General features: G+C 34.0%; 1 protein-coding gene across 1 annotated transcript in view; it reads left to right on the top strand.

Moving 5' to 3' along the window:
- Positions 1-18,488, top strand: part of SPEF2 (sperm flagellar and cilia associated 2) — a 76,676-nt gene that overhangs the window by 45,851 nt on the left and 12,337 nt on the right. The window contains exons 25-29 of the mRNA XM_085041950.1: positions 509-610; positions 2,209-2,347; positions 3,484-3,725; positions 15,371-15,477; positions 17,157-17,339. Of these exons, the coding sequence (XP_084898076.1) occupies positions 509-610; positions 2,209-2,347; positions 3,484-3,725; positions 15,371-15,477; positions 17,157-17,339 (773 nt within the window). The remainder of the gene's footprint in view (positions 1-508; positions 611-2,208; positions 2,348-3,483; positions 3,726-15,370; positions 15,478-17,156; positions 17,340-18,488) is intronic.

Raw genomic sequence — 18,488 nt, 5'->3', positions numbered from 1 at the left:
ATGCAAGTTTGAAGAGGCATGAAATAACAGATCTCTTTTTTGTTGTCTATTTTTTTTTAACAGAATAGTTCTTATCACTGCTTTGATGGTAAATACAATCATAACATTTTTACTATAGTTTGTTAAACTTGAATTTATTCCAGAAGAAACAAGTGTTATTCAAAAGATACTTATTTGTGATAAATTGATAGCTATTAGGGTCAAACAGGACATTCTAACCATCTACAGTCAAAACAGAGGCACACTTACTCAGTCATGATTTTCCATTCAGAAATGCATTTTAGGATGTTATTTAGCCAAACTTTAACCAATTTTAATACAGTTCTATATGCTGGGGTATTTTTATGCAATGCTAACCTTTACATGACTTGGAGATCTAAATCACATTTGGCAGTGTAGTATCCACCATTCTCATAAATGGTTACATCAAGTAAGATTGAAAGCGTAATTTTTTATACAGAAATTTACCAGCAAAAGTCCAAAGACTGAAAGGTCTGTTTTCCTGCAGGAGCAAAAGCCAGCCCAGTTCCTATGGACCCAGAAGAATTAATGAAACAAGAACTGGCACTTAAAATAAAGCAAGAATTTTTCAGTGCCTTGAAACATGAGGGTATGTTACTATTTGGTTAGTTGTATTGGTAGGTGATTGTTATTCCTAATTTAATTAGTGTACTAATCAATACTAACCAGAAACACTAGAGAAAATGGATGGATAAGAAAGAAAAGAAAGCAAGAGAGTTGTGTCTGGAGAAATCAGGAAATTTTTTTAGTGTGGTAATCATTACTAATTTTGTGGTAAATATACTTAAGGTAGAAATGTCGTTTTCATTCTTTTTGTCTTCTGTTTCATTTAATCTAATTTAATTTGTCATGACTAAGCAAATATTCATCCCAAGAGAAAAGGTTTCATGTAAGTTGTTACTCACACTTCAATATTCAATTGAATTGGATTCACTATTTGAAATGTTGTGTTCTGGGAAAGAATTTGTTGGTGGTTGTATATTTCATTGATTTTTTTCTCTGATTCCCTTTTCTTCAGGCAACATGGAATTCAAGCAGCAGGATCTAGATTTTGTTTATTCTTCCAAACTGCTTTCTGAACAGACTCTTGCAAAACCTACTTATTGTTCAGTCATTCTATCTCTTTGTCTGTCTTACCCAGTAACTTCCAAACTAAATGGTTAATTTCAGCCAAAAGTAGATGTCTGAAAAAAGGAAGTCCCATATTGAAAATGGTTTGGAATTTTTTGTTTTGAGATAGGTTTAGACTAGAAGAAAGACTGTTTTGTCACTAAAGGAAAGATAGAACCCAGCTGTTTGGCAAGAGTTGGCAAGCCCATCATCATATGTTACCTCTTTGGTTGGCTAACTATTGCTTAGTAATTTATTATGAAAGACAGAGCAAACAGCAGTTATTGAGCAAACCACAAACTCATAAGGCTTCTTTAGATGCAGTCAGACCAAATGTACCCACAGCTTTCAACATGGTTCAATACAAAAGGAGTTCAAGAATAAATATTCTAGACTTTGGGTAATGAGAAGAATAGTAATAAATTTAAAGATACTAATAACATGAAGATGAATTTTAGTGATTCATTAACATGGGGTTTTTCTCTTGACATTGCTTCATTTTCACCCTGTATTTAAGAAAAATATCCAAGAACCTAAGGAAGGCTGAACACGTTGAGCTATATTTCCTATTTGCACAGGCACATAGCTGGTATTTGAGAATCACAGTTTTACTAGCAGCTTTGTTATCCAATGACCTTTTGATAACTTGTGGTTTTGGTTATACAGATGCCTTGAATCTAGCAAAGTCACTAGTTGTGTATAGTTGCTAAGTTAACACTGATTTCATGTCTAATTTCTCTGTTGCATCAATGTACTTTGCCTTTTATTCTGTTAGTGTTAAGAGAGCAGCTTTATCAATGGTCTGTGCAGTACCTACTTCGAAAATGCAGGGTGAAAGTGCAAAAATTGTCGTACACTTACCTCTGTAACATGCTGATAGCAGCTACATAAAGAACATACAGAGAAGCCACAATTAAAGCAGCCTTGACTGTGCTACAGAAAGGTACCTGGCTAGGCTATCCTCTAAGGTACTTTTTAGTTAAAAACAGTTAAATATGCTAAACTTTAGGTGCGTAGTCTGAGAATTTGCCTCGTGTTTTATAAATATTATTCATTATGACATTACCATTTAAACAGAGGCAGCCATAAAAACTCGACTAGAACTTATAAAAGAAAAGGCTTTAGCAGTTGTTGAGGATCTAAAATGTAAAGCAGAAGAGACTTATAAAGATATGGAAAAGTGGCTTGGATCCACCTTCTTGGCAGAAATATCTAGGTAATGTATATCAATTTTTAACAGCATTTTTTTAAAATGTAGACGATAGTAGTAAATATAGTTGTTTATATAGACAGAAGTAATTTGGGAAAAAATGTAGAAAATAATAATTCCATTTAATCTTATCTTAAAAACCTGAATGCTAATACCTCATTTCTTGCCTGATTAAAAGGTTTTGCTGGTAGCTGTAATGGTAATTATCAACTCTGCTATTTTTCTAGCCTACAGGTTTAGCAGATTAATGAGCAGACATTCAGTTACTCCATGTGGTAGAGGGCTCTGTATCATTTCAGTAGCTTCTGTCACTTTGGAGTGGAGTTCTTCACACACACTGGAAAATTCCACCAATTGTTCTTATCACCACGCATTATATTTCCTAAAATTATTTCAAGGACCATTAAAAAAATAAGTTCTCTGTTACAATTTTTTTTTGCAATAGTAAATAAAATATGCTTGGGATCACTATAGCACATTAGACTATCTGTCCCAATCATTAAAGGGCTTTTCCTCTCTAAAGGAGAGGGGTCACTTTGCCCTTTGCAAAACTAACTTTTGAATCATACCTGGGATGGTGCTACTTGGTCCATGTCAGGGCATAACCAAGAAGAGAGACTTGAATGTAGGATGTGAAGGTTTTAACAGGCAGTTGCTCAAAGAGACAGATCCTCTTCCTTCTAGCTAGTTTTATTTGCTTCCCTGACAAGTGCTAACAAAGACATAGTATTTACAGAATATCATATCCTTTGAGCTGACACTCCAAGCCAAACCTATGTCCAGTTGAACATTACAGACAGCTGGTGTCTTTCCCATATAAATTGTGCTGACTACACCTGAAACAGGAGTTCATATGCCTATCCACTATGCTAGCCTAGAAAACTGCTTGCATGTTTTTCCATCAGATCTCTTCTATGTCTTAGATCTGACTCTATATAAATTTCTGACCACATCAAAAGATTCCTAGCAGCCAGAGGAAGAGCAGACTTCATAATGATTTTGATAATTACAGAATTTGCACAGAGGGTTTGTAATTCTTACTTTAGGAAAGCTTTAAAAGCATAAGCACATTAAAATTTAAAGCTACTTTATTAACATTGTGTATCACATGTACTCATGGTTTTCTGCATTTACACTTTCAGTGTTGAAAAGCTGGTAGAGGTTGCACGGCATCATATTGAGAGCTCTAGCAAAATTGAATATAAAATGACTTTAGAAGACACAGATTTCTTCATCAATAGCGATATAAAAATGGTTCCTGACCCTCTTCCTGACCCTGTTCCTCCACCAGAATTTCAGCGCCTAGAAACCTCTGGAAGTAATATTCTAAATATTGCACAACTTAATACACTTCACAAGCAGTTTCTACAGCTGGCACCTAAAGGTAAGAAATTTTTTTCCTTTTAACTCCCGAAGGAATGCTGGTTACCTAGTAAAATTCTGGAGTTACTGGGAGCTGCTAAACGTTAGTTATCTATATTGTTAAAGATTGTACTACAGCTAAAGATCCTTCTACATAGAAGAGTAAAGTCGTAGTGGAGAATATTGAAAATGTGAATCACCAGGCCACTTGAAAGCTTTTAATAGCTTTGCTGCGGGTTTTTTATCATTAAGACCACAAGTTTAGTATTCCTCTAACAGGTGTCTCTGTAATAGGCTTTTAATACAATAAATATCATGCTTGCTTTGCTTAAAGATGCAAGTGTTTAACTTGTTAACTAATTGAGAACTCTGTGAATGCTCAAGCTATATTATTTTAAAACACAATTTTTAAAAGATCAGTATTTCCATGAAACTATTATATAAGGACTATTAAAACTATCAACCATGATATTTTTCAGTTCAAGGTGTGCCTGTTGTTTGGTTGATTTGCAAGCATTAAATCAGATCTATAATTATCTTTTTATCTTTGCTTGTGCATTTGTTGTATGTCTATCCTCTAATTATGGGAACTTCAGGCTTAGGATGCCTAAAAAGACAGACTTGCGGAACTTCATAAGACTGTATAAAAGTTACAAAGTAATTTAAGTAAGGCAGTTTTAAACTGAGATGGAAGTAGTTACACATGAATTTGCAGAATGTTTCATAACTACCAGTGTTCTGTATTATAATTATAAATTTAGTATTATTGCCACTAAGATTGTGAAATACAATGTGTAAACAAGTCCTTACAGTTTAAGATCTAATTCTTCCAATGTAATAAGACCACAAAGGCACAATGAAGTTGAGTTTAATTGTTTATTCAGAAATGCTTTTCATGCATATTTATAGAGCAATTCCAATTTCCTTTGCATATGAAACCATTTTTAGGCAGAAAGATGTTTACAGCTTTCCCTTGGAGAGATGCATATCATCTTGTCTCTAGTGTAGGACTGTGGATGTGTGTGTAAGCATTTCAAAATCTTCTGTAGATACTAATTCTGCAGATAGTGTTGCATATATAATGCCACATGAGGCTCAAAATCTGTATGTTTGTAATCATTTACAGTGCCATAGAAATGAAACACAGATACCAGTTTGACTGGTAGTTCCACTTAGGGGTTTTTTTTTTGTTTTAGATCATTCATCATTAAAATATTTAAAACTAAAAGAATTTTGTCTATTACAAACTATAATATTCTTGGCATATTTCAGACAGAACAACTATTTTCTTTGTAAATTTGTAATAATTAGCAAGAAAAAACCTAAAATCTTTATCATTCTACTATATTTCCCTTTCCATAGTATTATACTCACTAAAATGACCCAACGTGTCTTTCATGACTATGCAAAAAAGGAAATTTATTGGCTTAATAGTCATGAGACAGTAAAACAATGCTGTTGCTTGTTTTCTGAGACAATGGGAAAGATTTATTGTTTAAAATAAGGTCCCAAAAGCAATGTATTTATCTTCTGTTTGGTGACTATTCAGTTGAGAGACTTTTTTTGGCTAGCTGAAGTAGGATAGAAAGCACAAGCTGTGCAAGTCATCTTTAAAATACTTCCTCCTGTTTTCTTACACTTTTCACAGACAGCATAAATCACATCCTAGATTTGCTAAGGCACTTCTCTTCATTATAGACTCTTTTCTTTTCTAAAAAGTCAGGAAAATTTTTCATAGCATTCTGTCTCCCCTTATTTAATAGAATGCTCAACAGAAAGTACACGTCTCAGTAGTTAGTCTCTCACTGAACAAAAACGGGGAAAAACACTAAAGCACCCAGCACAGTGGCAGTGAAATTGTTGAACAGCATCTCCAAAAGAGGTATCAAAAAGTAACAACAAGCCCCTACCTCAGAGAACCTCTAAACAGATCTAGATTTGCTGTCAAACATCTAATTTTTTTCTTATTCTTACCCACCCCAGAAGATCTCTCAGCATTCGTAGTGGAAATCCACATAAACAAGCACATGGGGCACAGGCTATTGGGCAAGTCTAAATAGAATAAATCTGCCAATCTCCATGTAGTAGAATACAAGTAGTAGTGAATAATAAATTTCCTAAAGTTGTTTTGAAAATTGGAAATTAGTCTTTTCTAAAGCATCATGGAGGGTACATGAAGCAGTTTTACTTAGAAATGCAAGGAAACAGAGTAACAATGGAGGGGTGATTATATTAGAATTAACATGTAAACCAGTTTCTCACAAGGTATTTGGTAAATGTCAAAAGGAAGTCTTTTCAAGATATGTTTAAGAAATTGCCAAAATTAAAGCTAAAAGTGGGAGTGCCAGTATACTTTAAAAATGTTTGATATTCAATGAAGAATTCTTATGAAACAGTTTTGTGTTTCCTAGGGATTTAAAGTTTTAAGGAACTGCCGATTCTTCACAGACAACTTTGTACTGTCCTGCACAGTTGGTTCTCCATGGAAGCACATTATTCTCCATTCTAAACACCAATGGACCCAAAAACAGCCTATGCTGGACCTTCCTACCTACTGACAGTGTTTAATTTGAGAAGGAAATTTAATTTTTGTTTTATTAGTATCCCAAGTGCTATTGCCCAAACTCAACATAAGTCTGCACTAATTAATTTCACTAACTCTTTGATCAAGTTTTTAACTGTGTTCTAATATGTTACCTTGGGAATGCTTTCATAAGAAGAGCTGTGACAAGTCTTAAATAGAGCTACTAACGTTCACTTTTTTCGTTTTCTCTCTTACAGTCTATTTGAACGTGTGCTTTTCTTATCTACAAAATTAAACTATCTATTAGATCTCATGCCCTTTGATTCCCTTCAGCACTGTGATCTTCTATGACCACATCTCTTGTCATTTCAATTAATACACATATGGAATGTCTCAATTTTCTTCTAAAGCTATTTCAGAGACTGTAATTTGGGTGTAGTTTTGCATTACCAAGCAGATCAAAGTGGATTCTATCCTGAGTTTGTTCTCCATCTTATGACTGAATGACACAAGAGAATTTTAAATTTTATTATTTTTTCCACAGTTGTAATCCTTATGAATCATTCCAGTTTAATTATACAAATGATTATTCACTAGAGATAGATGTCAGTCAGGGTTAAAAAAAACTCTATATCCAATAACTAAAAAAATGTTTAAAATACTTATTTATAGAACTGTTAAATTGCCTACTAAGATGTAAACGTAAAGGACAGCCTGTGAACGTATTGCATTGCTATTTTTTTCAAATTGTGAATTTATCAATTGAATTTTACTGTGTTGGTAGATTTGGAACAAGTATATTAAAGTGTGTATGTAGTTCAGCTGAAATGTCACCTTTTTAATAGTATATTTTATTGAGTCAGAATTATATGATTTCCCTGGATAATGTCTATAGATTATTTTTTCTTTCCCCAAGCACTTTTGTAGAATCAAAAATGTAGAAACAAAAATTGTTTTGTAGAAACAACAGTTCAAGGTCTTAGAGTAGTGATTGCCTGACTTCTGTGCAAATAGAGATTGAAGTCCATATGTGAGCATAGAAATAGGTTCATCAGCTTTAATTTATGTTTTTTAAAGACTATTTATCATCAATGTGATTTTTTAAAACATGAAAATAAGAAAGTTTGTAAGTTTGTGGACAGAGAAAGTATCTGTTATTAGGCAAAAACTAAGTCATTCTACCGATAGTTTCATTTACACCTCCTATTATGTCTCTTACTAAGTCATGTATGTTAATTAATGTCAGAAATTTGAGACTATTTGCCCATAATATTTATAAATCTGTGTATCTAGTTACTTGTTACTTGTGTTAACATATTTAACACATATTGTTAAATATGTGTGCAACATATTTAATATGTTTGTATATGTATCTGAGCATTTGAATATATATACATATATATCTAATTTTAAGATTTCAGTCAGCACAACAGAGGACCTCTCCCCTCACTGCATCTGTGCAGCAGCAAAAATACCTTACTTTCTGTGATTTTAAGTTTAAAATGCCAATCCTTACTATTTAGTGAAGACTGGACATATAGCAGCATCAGTAATAATTAGTGAATAAACGATATAAATATGTACAGTGAAACTGACCTGTAGGGCGTGAGGAGTCTCTCAATAACTTGGATGGAAAGTATCACATTTTCAAGATTCCTGTCTTTTTCATCTAAGGATGGAAGTACCTCATGTTACTACCATTTAGAGTATTAAAGTTATATATATATATATATATATATATATTCTTATATATAAGAATATAATATTCTTATATAAGAATATAATTCTGCCTCAGGGTTTATTTCACTCATTCGTCCTTAAAAAATTGCTACAGAGTCTTTGTGCATAACTTGCAATGGATCATTTTTCAAACCTCTAGTCAGAAATTGCTATGGAAATATTTTTGTCATTGAAAATTGAAGGGAATATGAATCTGTTCAAATGATTTGGTAAAATTTGATGAGGAGTGAATAAATGTTAAAATACTTCTCATCTCTAGTATAAATTTGCAATCTCTTCATATTTTGTTGCCTGTGTAAATTTATAACCTGAATCTTCAATTGAGGTTTACTACTTCATCAGTTTAGGGAGATATTTTTATACAGTGCTAATGTGAAAATACTCTACCAACTGGTGTATAATAAAGAAAGTCCCTTTTGTATATCTTACTTACAACTGAGGCATAGTGATTGTTCTTTATTTAAATGTCACAGGTTTTGTTTAAAATGTCACAGTCCTGGATCACAGGGTACACATGTAGTGTAAACTTATGCTATGTCATTCGTAATGCTCTTTTTAAAATGTTTATTTTTTGTTTTCAGTTTCACTAGTGGTCATAATTTCTTCACTAATTGTCCTTTTTATATTTGTTTATGAAGTTTCTTCACTGCTTATTGAAACATATAAAGGTTTGCCAGTCAACATGTGTATCAGGGAATGATACTGGCTTTTAAGAAGATTTTAATGAAAAATTATTCTGCTTCGTGTAGCTTTTTTCTGTGTTAGTTTTCTTCTTGATTTCATTTGATAACTTCATGTGAAGAAGTCTCTTCATAAGTAGTACAGGCTGGCTTCCTTTTGTATCCTGTATTATTTCCATGGTACCATGTTGGTAACAATGAAGGTCCATCTTACAGGGAGTATTTTCCCTGATAGTTGATCACAGGTCTACTCTTGTCCTTATTTCTCTAATCATCAGCCAATTTCCACAGATTTCTGTGTGCCTGAAGAAGCAGTAGGCACTATAGAGGTGTTACAATGTTTTTGTCCCTTACACCATTTTTACTTCTGAAGTTGCAGGTCCAGTAATCCAGTCCCCCACCTCTTTTCCACCTTACCTTGTGGTTTTGTGTCTGCCTGATGAAGATTTTTAATCTTTACTGTGTGTTAAGAGTATTTCTCTTCCTCTTTCCAATTCTGGATATGGTACCTGGGCACATGTCAGAAAAACATGCAACAGTTGCTGTCCATGTGGACCACAACTGCTACCTCAGATTTAAAGCTCTTTACAAGAATCAGTCATACTGGAAATGTATTTAAACTGCATGTTTGTAACTTCTTTTTTCAATATTATGGCCTTTCAGGGTGCCTAGAATAGAATGAAACAAATTGTCACTTTTTATAATAATGGGAACAAACAGTTCTCACAAATTGTATAGTGTATATATATATATATAAAAATTTGCTCCTTCTTCTAAAATAGGAAAGAGTGGCATTCAAAAACTCTTTTTCTCAAGACCTTTTAGAGCACCAGAAATGGCATTTCTCTCTATGATTTTCTTAATGTACTCATTAATTTTGCCTCTTGACATACACATCACAATAAGGAGGGTGGAGAGTCGTATTTTAGGCTGTTTGCAGGGGGTTACTTTTGTTATTTCCTGGTGAACAAATAGATTTCTAGATTTATTGCCTCTGTTCTGCATGCAATTTCTTGTGCTTATTTGATTGCTTTCTTTTCAAAGTCCCAACATTATAGCAAAGGTGTACTAAAAGAATCATTCAATTACTGGGCAAAAGTTAGAGATAAATGAGAACTAGAAATGAAATTTTCAAAAATGGCAGCTTATGGGATTTACTCCTACAAAATACAAGAGTGGCCGTCTTCAGAACAATTTGGGAAAAGTTGAGAACAATCTCAGTGCATTAAGAGTGCTTATACAGTTCCTCATTCTGAAAGCAGTAATAAAATTATTTGCAGGTAAATATATTTTAAGGAGATCATGTCAGCTAATACATATACATTTTAGGCATTCTGTTTCAGGGTTTGATTATGTATTTGCAGACTTGCTCCAAGTTAACAGTTCTGCTTATGCCAGGTGTAATGGACATTGCAGTAAGTTTGTGACTTCAGCAGTTTTTTCTGGAGATGTTTTGCCAAAAAGACCATTCTGAATTCCACTTGCTAACTTTGCTTTTATCTGTTTCAAAAATAGCATTGATGATGCTTCACTTCGTGGGTTGTATACTCTGACAAACTTCTGATAGTCAAAAGTCAAAATGGACCATTTCTTACAAGAATCCTGTGTAGCCTTCAAATGATTTAAGAATAGATCCGCTTTCCTTTTTTCTCTTTCACGGCTGTTCATTTCAAGTCACAGTCTAGTCCCAAATTACCAAGATAAACATAGACAAAAAAAGAAAAGGTACAATTTATATTTTGTTAAATAAAAATTATTTTATATTTAGTTGTTTCTTTTTGAATTATAGCCTTAAGAGCACTGAAGCAATTTAAAAGCAAGAGTAATTCTTCTAGCAACAGAGAAGTTGGTGACAGAGGGAAAGAGAAGAAAGATTTGGAACGTCAAAAAACAAAGAGGAATCAGCAGTTTCCAAAATCATGGCTAATGAAATACTCCTGGTTAAAATATGATGACAAAAGGGGAATAATGTTTTGTGTACCATGTCGTAAACATAATGTGGATTTGGGGGAAAATGTTCATAATTTTTGTTCTGGCACTGATGACTTCAAACTTGAATTTATAAACACACACCAGAGTAGTGAAGCTCATGCCTGGGCTACCTGCATGGAAGCTGCCAGTTCTGCTTCACCAGATACAGCTTCTGCTAATCAAATGTTGAAGAGCATGAGCTCCATAACATTGGGTAGAGTAGAAAATACTGTTAGAAGATACCAGACTATTGCTAAATCTGGCTGTCCCTATACAGATCCTGATGGAATGTGCAAACTAGATAAACTTTAGACATGACCTTTCTTAGACTTGTGCTTCTGAAGACTTCCCTAGAGAGGCAGAACAGATACATTTTCCCATTGTTATTAATTGCAGAAATTAGTCTTCCCATAACAAGTACTCTTATAGAATTCTACATATTCTAAATGCACCTTTCTGCTTGATAATTTCAAAAGGTAAGGCGTACCAGCAGTAAATATTTCTACCATCAAGGAAATAGCAATGATTTCTATCAGAAGATAGCTAAAATTAAATCATTAAAAACCCTTCTCAATAAATGAAGATGTACAACAGATAATTTTGGAGAAATTAATATCATGTCATTGACTTTTGAATCAACCCTCATACAAATCAAGATCAACTGTCTACTTTTAATATAAAACATGTTTAGTAATAGAAGAAGATTCACAATACCCCATACCATACCTATTGTACAACACAGCTCTGCTCTGCACTGTACTATGCCACACACACTCTTTTTGGTGTTTTGAATAGATGTTCATGATACTCCTAGGTATAAATAATGTGTCAGAAATTGAGTAGGTTTTGAAGGAATGCCTCATTAAAGGATGCTAGTCCACTCCATAAGAGTTAATCTGTAGGCATCAGAAAAAGAAATCAGTACTGTGCGGCATATGAAATAACTGAATTTGTGATTTCTCCAACAATAAAAAAGAATGTTTAGATATACTTTGCCTATGAGCAGCAGGATATATATTTCACAGGGTACCTTATTAGATATGTGGCTTATTAGATATTAAATTGTTAATTCTAAGGGTTTTCTCTTAAATCACGTCATACCAAGAGGGTTTTTTTTCCATCAGAGTTTTCAAATGGAGGTTTTTAACTACTGTGAGATTAGAAAATGTTGTTAAATTAATCCCAAGGATGTCCAACAGGTGAAAACAAAAAAAGAAAGAAAAACAAAAAAAATTGTGTTTGGAATCTGTAACACTGAAGTGCCTTCCATAATGCAGGGCAGGAGCATGTTTTCTCATAATCTTCCTTTCATCCATGAAACTAGCAGAATTCCTTCAACCTCACCTCTCAGGACACATTTTCTAAGTCTTTGATGATTCTTGCTGCTTTCTTTTGGGCAGTCTTTAGTTTACATACATCCTTCTTATCCACAGATTCCAAAATTGTATGACAACAGAAGCTTTAACATCTGGGAAAAAAAAAAAAAGATTATTTCTGATGCCTTCCAATGTACTTTCTGGTGATATTGTAATCTGCCATAATCCTTAGAGACTTTTCTATAGAAATTTTACTTGGGAAGTAAGATTACCATTATGACATTTATTCAGTTCATTATTTTGCCCAGTGGGGCACTTCACATTTATCCTTATTGGATAGTGTCCTTTTATTCTAGATTATATCTCCAATCTTTAGAGTTCACTTTGAATTCTAATCCTGTTCTCCAATGTGCTTGAAGTCTGTTCCTGAATTGTTTTATCTGCAATGTAATAAATGTATCAATTTGAGCTGTCTATTTGCAAAAAGTACTTTGATCTGTTTCTGGTGAAGCTTTCTTATTGCTTCTGACCATCTGTCCAGTTTTTCAAAATCTTCATGAATACTGATTCTTTTTACAAGATGCTTGCTATTTCTTCTAATTAAAAATGTTTCTCGATATTAAATAATTTGATTTTCTATCCAGTCTCCTACATTATTCAACTAAAACTTATTAGGTTTGGTTCCTTTTATTTTTGACTTACAAAAGGATTTTGTAAACAGCATACCTGTTTTGAAATGAACCTTACTAAGAGGAAAAAGCCAGTTCTGGGAATTGTTTTCCTTTTTCCTTCCTAGAGGACATTATTTTCTTTCACCACTCGCAGAGTACCATTTGCAGTCACCAGCATTCTTTCCTGGGTATCATCTGTGTAGCTGCCCACTCTTAGTGTCTCTCCGTGACTATGAAGCTCTGGCAGCCCTTGAACTGAAATGATGAGTCACCTCTTGTTTGGTATTATAATCAGATACTCAAAAACGGTTCTCTGCTCTGTAACATACACCCAAATCCACTAAATCTAGACAAAATATCAAAAACAACTGTGAGGAAATTATTTCATATCTTTTTTTACATGTTTGGGAGGGATTTCCTCTGTCTCTCTGAGACTTCCTCATTCCTCCTACATATGTCAGTATCTATGACAGTAGGAGGAACTGAGTCACAGTCCACTTGAAGATTTTGAGCTACTATAACTTTGGAGTTGTCCCACATCAGATGTTTCAGCAGGAGGTAATAAAGTAAAAGAAATTGCCCTACAGCACATCAGCAATTCTATAGTTAATATAAACAATTATATAGTTAATATAAACTGTGAGTAGTGTTTTAGACTGCAATCCTTTAACCTCATTTCAGACATTAATTTTGATGCAAGTTCTTTAAATTCCTTTTCCCGCAATACTCTTTATGTATGTTTCTGAAGTCATGTAGCCTCAGAAAAATGATCTGAAGATATTAGTATCCTTCCACAATTTTGTGCAGAAAAACAAAATTAAATTTCATTTCAGGAAGGAAGAAATTCATTAGAAATACAGGAACTACATTTTCTATCATCATATAGGGAAATTACAGAAGGAGTTGAACAGTTTAAAACATAAGATAGTGCAACAGAAAGAAGTTAAATTGCCAGTGATCAGATGTGGAAAGGAAGATGTTTAACAAAAAATGAAATAAAGAGTATCATAGCTGTGCTCTTTCATGGTAAAGCACTAGAAAATCCAAGACTGCAAAGAAGATGTAAAATTTTCCCTCCTTTTTTTTTTTTTATTATTCAGTGGCTCTTTCATGGACCACAGCCTATTTTCCCCATAAACCACTAAACTGTTACCTGGTTTATTGAATCTTATATGAAGTGTCCCAGTAATGATGTTTCTGTGATTGCTTCACTGTGCCATATGGAAATAACCTGATTCTTGAGGCTTGAAGTTCTCATGAAAAAACAAATTTCTGGTTCCCTTAAAATTGTGTTAGCAATCCAAGGTGCTTCAGAAAACAGCACATGATGTTTAGATGGTCTTTTTCAATGTAGATAAATCAAGATGTTTCAAGACATGAGATCAGAACACTGTTACAAGTTTGACAGTATTTCTTCCCCAGCTTTTGCTTTCATGCTGAAATTTGTGGGAGGATACTAAGGCTTCAAGTCCAGGTGTTTCTTGCTTCCTTCTTCCTGTCCCAACAGACTTTGAGCTTCCCAAATCTATTTTTGTCCTCTTACCCCCAAGCTTATACATTGTGGGATTTCTCTGCTGTATTAAAATGTGCTGAAGGCATAAAACCTGGTTTTCCTGATTGGAGGTAAACAGGTCTACAGAGATGCAGACTATGAATTCAACCTAACAAGTTGATTTTGAGTACTGACGCAATAAGTTAATATTCAAACACATTCTTAATATTCCTACCATATATCTTTTTCATAAACTCAAATTTCATTTCACTGTTTCACTTCAAACAAAAAGGTGTCTTAGCCATAGAATGTGCACAGCTATGCATTTTCAAAAGGACAAGAAGTTTGACTGGAAAAAGGGAAAAAATAAGTAAATCTTTCCAGTATTTCACTGTTTTTGTTTGCTTTTAAAGGTAATCTGAAAACTTCCAGTTGTAATGAGGTGGAATTGATAACAGCCTGACCAAAAATTAGATTTTTCTCTAAAAATTCAAGTAACTTGAAATGTATTTTACATTTTTTGTTGTTAATGTGGAGGTTTTGCAGTGAGCCCTCAATGAGCCAGCAAAGTCCATTTCTGAAAGAAAATTAACTGTCTGTTAATTTTTTTATACATAATTTTGTGTTTTAATACTATACATGAAGTTTGAAGTTTCTGTTTGCTCATAAGCAAATCTATTCCTACTTAAAAAACAAATAGGATTTGTTGCTCTTACTTATTTTTCTCTTGGGATTTCTTTAAAGTAAAATTAATGGAGCTGTTTTTAACTCCCACACATGAATTCTGAGAAGCTTTTTAAACAATTAAATTTTGTTTATTACAGACAAGAGTGCATGTTTTTCATCCTGTTCTCTAGCGTACATTTGCTTTAAAGAGTGGAGATAGATTTATGATTGATTAAAATAGAACAGAGTGGAAGAAAAGATATTCAATACACAGAACTCTGTGTGATTGGTGTTTGTGAACTGCTGATTAACTGTCAGTGCAGACCATGTGAGGATACGTTAGTGATCCTAATGGAGATCAGGACAAGTATCTGAAGAATTGCACTGCAGTGAAATAATTGAAATTTTGCTATTAGATAGGTCACACAGGATTTATTTTAAATGATGAGATTTTATGTTTGGTTTGGAAGACATTAGCATAATCAATAGTACATAATAGGAAAATAAAGAACTTTCTCATTTGGCCATTAAAATTAAAAGATAGATTTTTTTATACTGAAGAAGTCTATTTAAAATTATAAACATATTTTATATTTATTTTTATTAGGTTTTATACAAAAGAAATTATTTATTGAGACTGTTAGTGGCTTGGTTAAATTGAATCTTGGAATAAATTGCTTTCCTGAAGCATGGACGAACTTAACACTTCCAGATGTAAGTTAGCCCCTATTTTCTCTTCAACTGGAGTATTGGTTTGTGTAGAAGATACAGCATTGTCCTTAAGATAAGATGAATGTTGTAACTATTATAGGACATTATCAGTTTTTCTTTAAAATTCTTCTGTTTCACAAAAGAACGATTATGGAAGTTACTATGCCAGAAATTTTGTCAGCACAGTACTTATTTACAGTTTTCAAATAATATGAGTCCTTAAGACTTGATCCAAAGTTTTCAGATTTAGGAACACAAAAATGTAGAATTTAGTCTTTCCAAATATTCCATACTGAATTCATTTTTCTTTCAGATGTTGCTGGTAAGACTTTTTACTTGTTTTAGCATATTTTCATAACTTTCTGACAGTAAACCATGAGTCACATTAAGATTTTAATTGGGTTTCACATGAGGGAAACAGCTTTATTCAGATATTCTTCACAAAGATGGACTGCATGAGTGAAACATTTTAAAGTTTAAAATTATGTACTTCCAGTGAGTTTAGTGAAAACTAGTCACATCTGTCATCGTGAGTATATAAAATCCTAATCTTAGCACAGGAAATTAATTATACAGGGAAAGCTATCAGTCAAATATTATCTATTAATAGACCACATGTTCTGTATTCCTTGAGAACTTTTAGTGCTTATAAATCCTATCTTTATTTTAAAAATAGAATTTTCTTTCCTTAAAAGAACCATTTTAAAATGAGACTTTTAAATTTATTGTGAAAGCAAGAACTTACTTACAATACTAAATTTGTGATGCATAAGTTAAGGTATACATTTGATTTGCACAAGCTATTCTGAGCTGAGCTCGCAATTTCATCACTGTGTGACTTAAGAGAATCTCAAATAAATTTTCAGTTAACAATAAGCAGTGTTGTTCTGGCCAGTGTTAGGACAGATGGCATCTACAGTGTCACCAAATTGTCTCACTCTGTGTTGCCCCAGGCCCTTCTTCCTGTGAACACATTGCTCCCTCTCAGACTGCAGTCTGGAGCAACCCAGACACTTCCCTTGCCAGGGAGATGTGGGTGTGGGGCAGAAGGCAGTGCAGAGGTGCAATCGTGCGGAAATGCCCTGGGATGATTTGGTTCCCCCTGTCAGACACAGCCTCTGCAATGCTCTGTCAGGGGATTTTGTGTGTGTTCTCCTGCTCTCTGCTGAATATGTGAACAGCTTCACTGGCACAACGACACACACAGCAAGCTGCAAAGCAGCTTTTCTACCATGACTTTTTTCTAGCTGAAAATAATGCTAGAGCAGAAAAAAGTTGTTTGGTGGACACCTGTAAGAGTAACAGGGCCAAGGCACAGGATTCACTTGATTTTGTGCTCATGGTGCTTAATTGTCAGTTCAGTTCTTGGTACTTTTGTATGACAGTATGGTTCAGGGGTTAGCATCTTCTCAGGGATGATATCTCATGGACAGTTTAGATATAGATGCCTATTTGGGGAGTCAGGGTGGTTTTTTTAGAGAGCTATCAACTGCATGTGCCAGTTGACACACAGTGGCCCATGGGCTACTTCATTTAGTGGTACATGCCCTGTATAGAAATGTGAAATCTCACTACGGAACCTTGTCCATCCTAGCCAGGAAAAGACCTAAGGATACTTATGATACTTAAAGAGTATGTTTGTGCACACATATTTGACAATATTTATTATTTTGTTTTTATAGTTAGAAAATCTGGCATCTGAATTCACAGTGAACTCAGAACTTACTGACTGGCGCAGATTCTTGCTGGCAGCAGCACAGCCTTGGCCGGTGCCATCGGTGACACAACTCCTTCAAACATTGCACAGCTTCAAGTCTGTTGATGTCACCGGATCAGGCTTTGTTACACAGGAACACTATACGCAGGTTATAACCCTTTGATCTTTTAAATCAAGTTTTATTTTGTTGAACTCTCTGAGTTGAATGTGGTGTTTGGTTTATTCATGTAGGGACACTCATTCTGAATTTTAAATGCTTTGGGTTTGAGGGTGCTTACTAGTGAAAAAGTGTTTTCAGGAAATTGATGGCCTAATACCTACCTTGTTCACAGTTCCACAAATCAGGCTAATTAAACTTAGTTTTTCTTGGTTTTCTTGGCTTTCCCCATAAATTAATTTCAGGTGAAAATCCCTTCTGTTTTAAAGAAACCGTTCTGTGTGCACTTTGATGGCTATTAACTTATTTGACACTGAATAGGATAATTTGCTTCAAGCAAAAATAAGGATTTTAGTTTCATCTTATCAGCTGTACTTTAATTAAATATTTCTAGATTTTTTACAATAATGAATTTTCTCAAGATAAATCCTTGAATACATAGAAAATTATAAAATTCTTTGATCTTTTCTCTGAAGACAACTTCTATTTGAATTGTGTTTATGTACTGTGTGTAAGGTCCTGCAGTTTGTATTATTGACAGTACTGTGGTTTGGAACTTCTGCATATGCAGATGTGAAAAGAACAGTAACAGAAATTGCCACACTTAAATTTAGCCCTCTAATTTCAAATTAATTGATTAGGAAATCTGAATTGGCTTTATTGCCATCTTTGTTGTATTCTTTTTGAGCAATTTAGGGCTGTGGGGGTTTGACCCTAACTAAATGCCAGGCACCTCTGCTCTCTCCTGCTGCAGACATGCAGGAGAGGGGAGAGAGAAAAAAACCTGTTAAACACGCCGAATTCATGAGTTGAGATAGGACACTGACAAGAAGACACACAGAAAAAGGGAAAACAGGCTCCAAACTTAAAGTTGCAAAGTGATTTAATTACCTAACAGAGTCGAAGGATAAATGAGAAGTAAAAATAGGCTTTTCAGGCACCATTTGTTCACTTACCCCCCTCCCTCTTAAGACACTGTTTTTCTATTCAACCCCTTCCCTCCTTCCAACCAACAGCTCGGGTAGGGGGCAGGGTGGGGGTATTTTCTTAGTCTATAAAACTATTAATCACTGCAATTCTTCTGCTACAAATACTGTTTCTCTGCTCATCTCTCTTTCTCTCTAGACAGTTTCTCTGCTC

Source organism: Lichenostomus cassidix, chromosome Z, assembly GCF_008360975.1.
Source record: "Lichenostomus cassidix isolate B80296 chromosome Z, HeHo_3.0, whole genome shotgun sequence".
Lineage (NCBI taxonomy): Eukaryota > Metazoa > Chordata > Aves > Passeriformes > Meliphagidae > Lichenostomus > Lichenostomus cassidix.
This window is presented reverse-complemented; position numbering and strand designations above follow the sequence as displayed.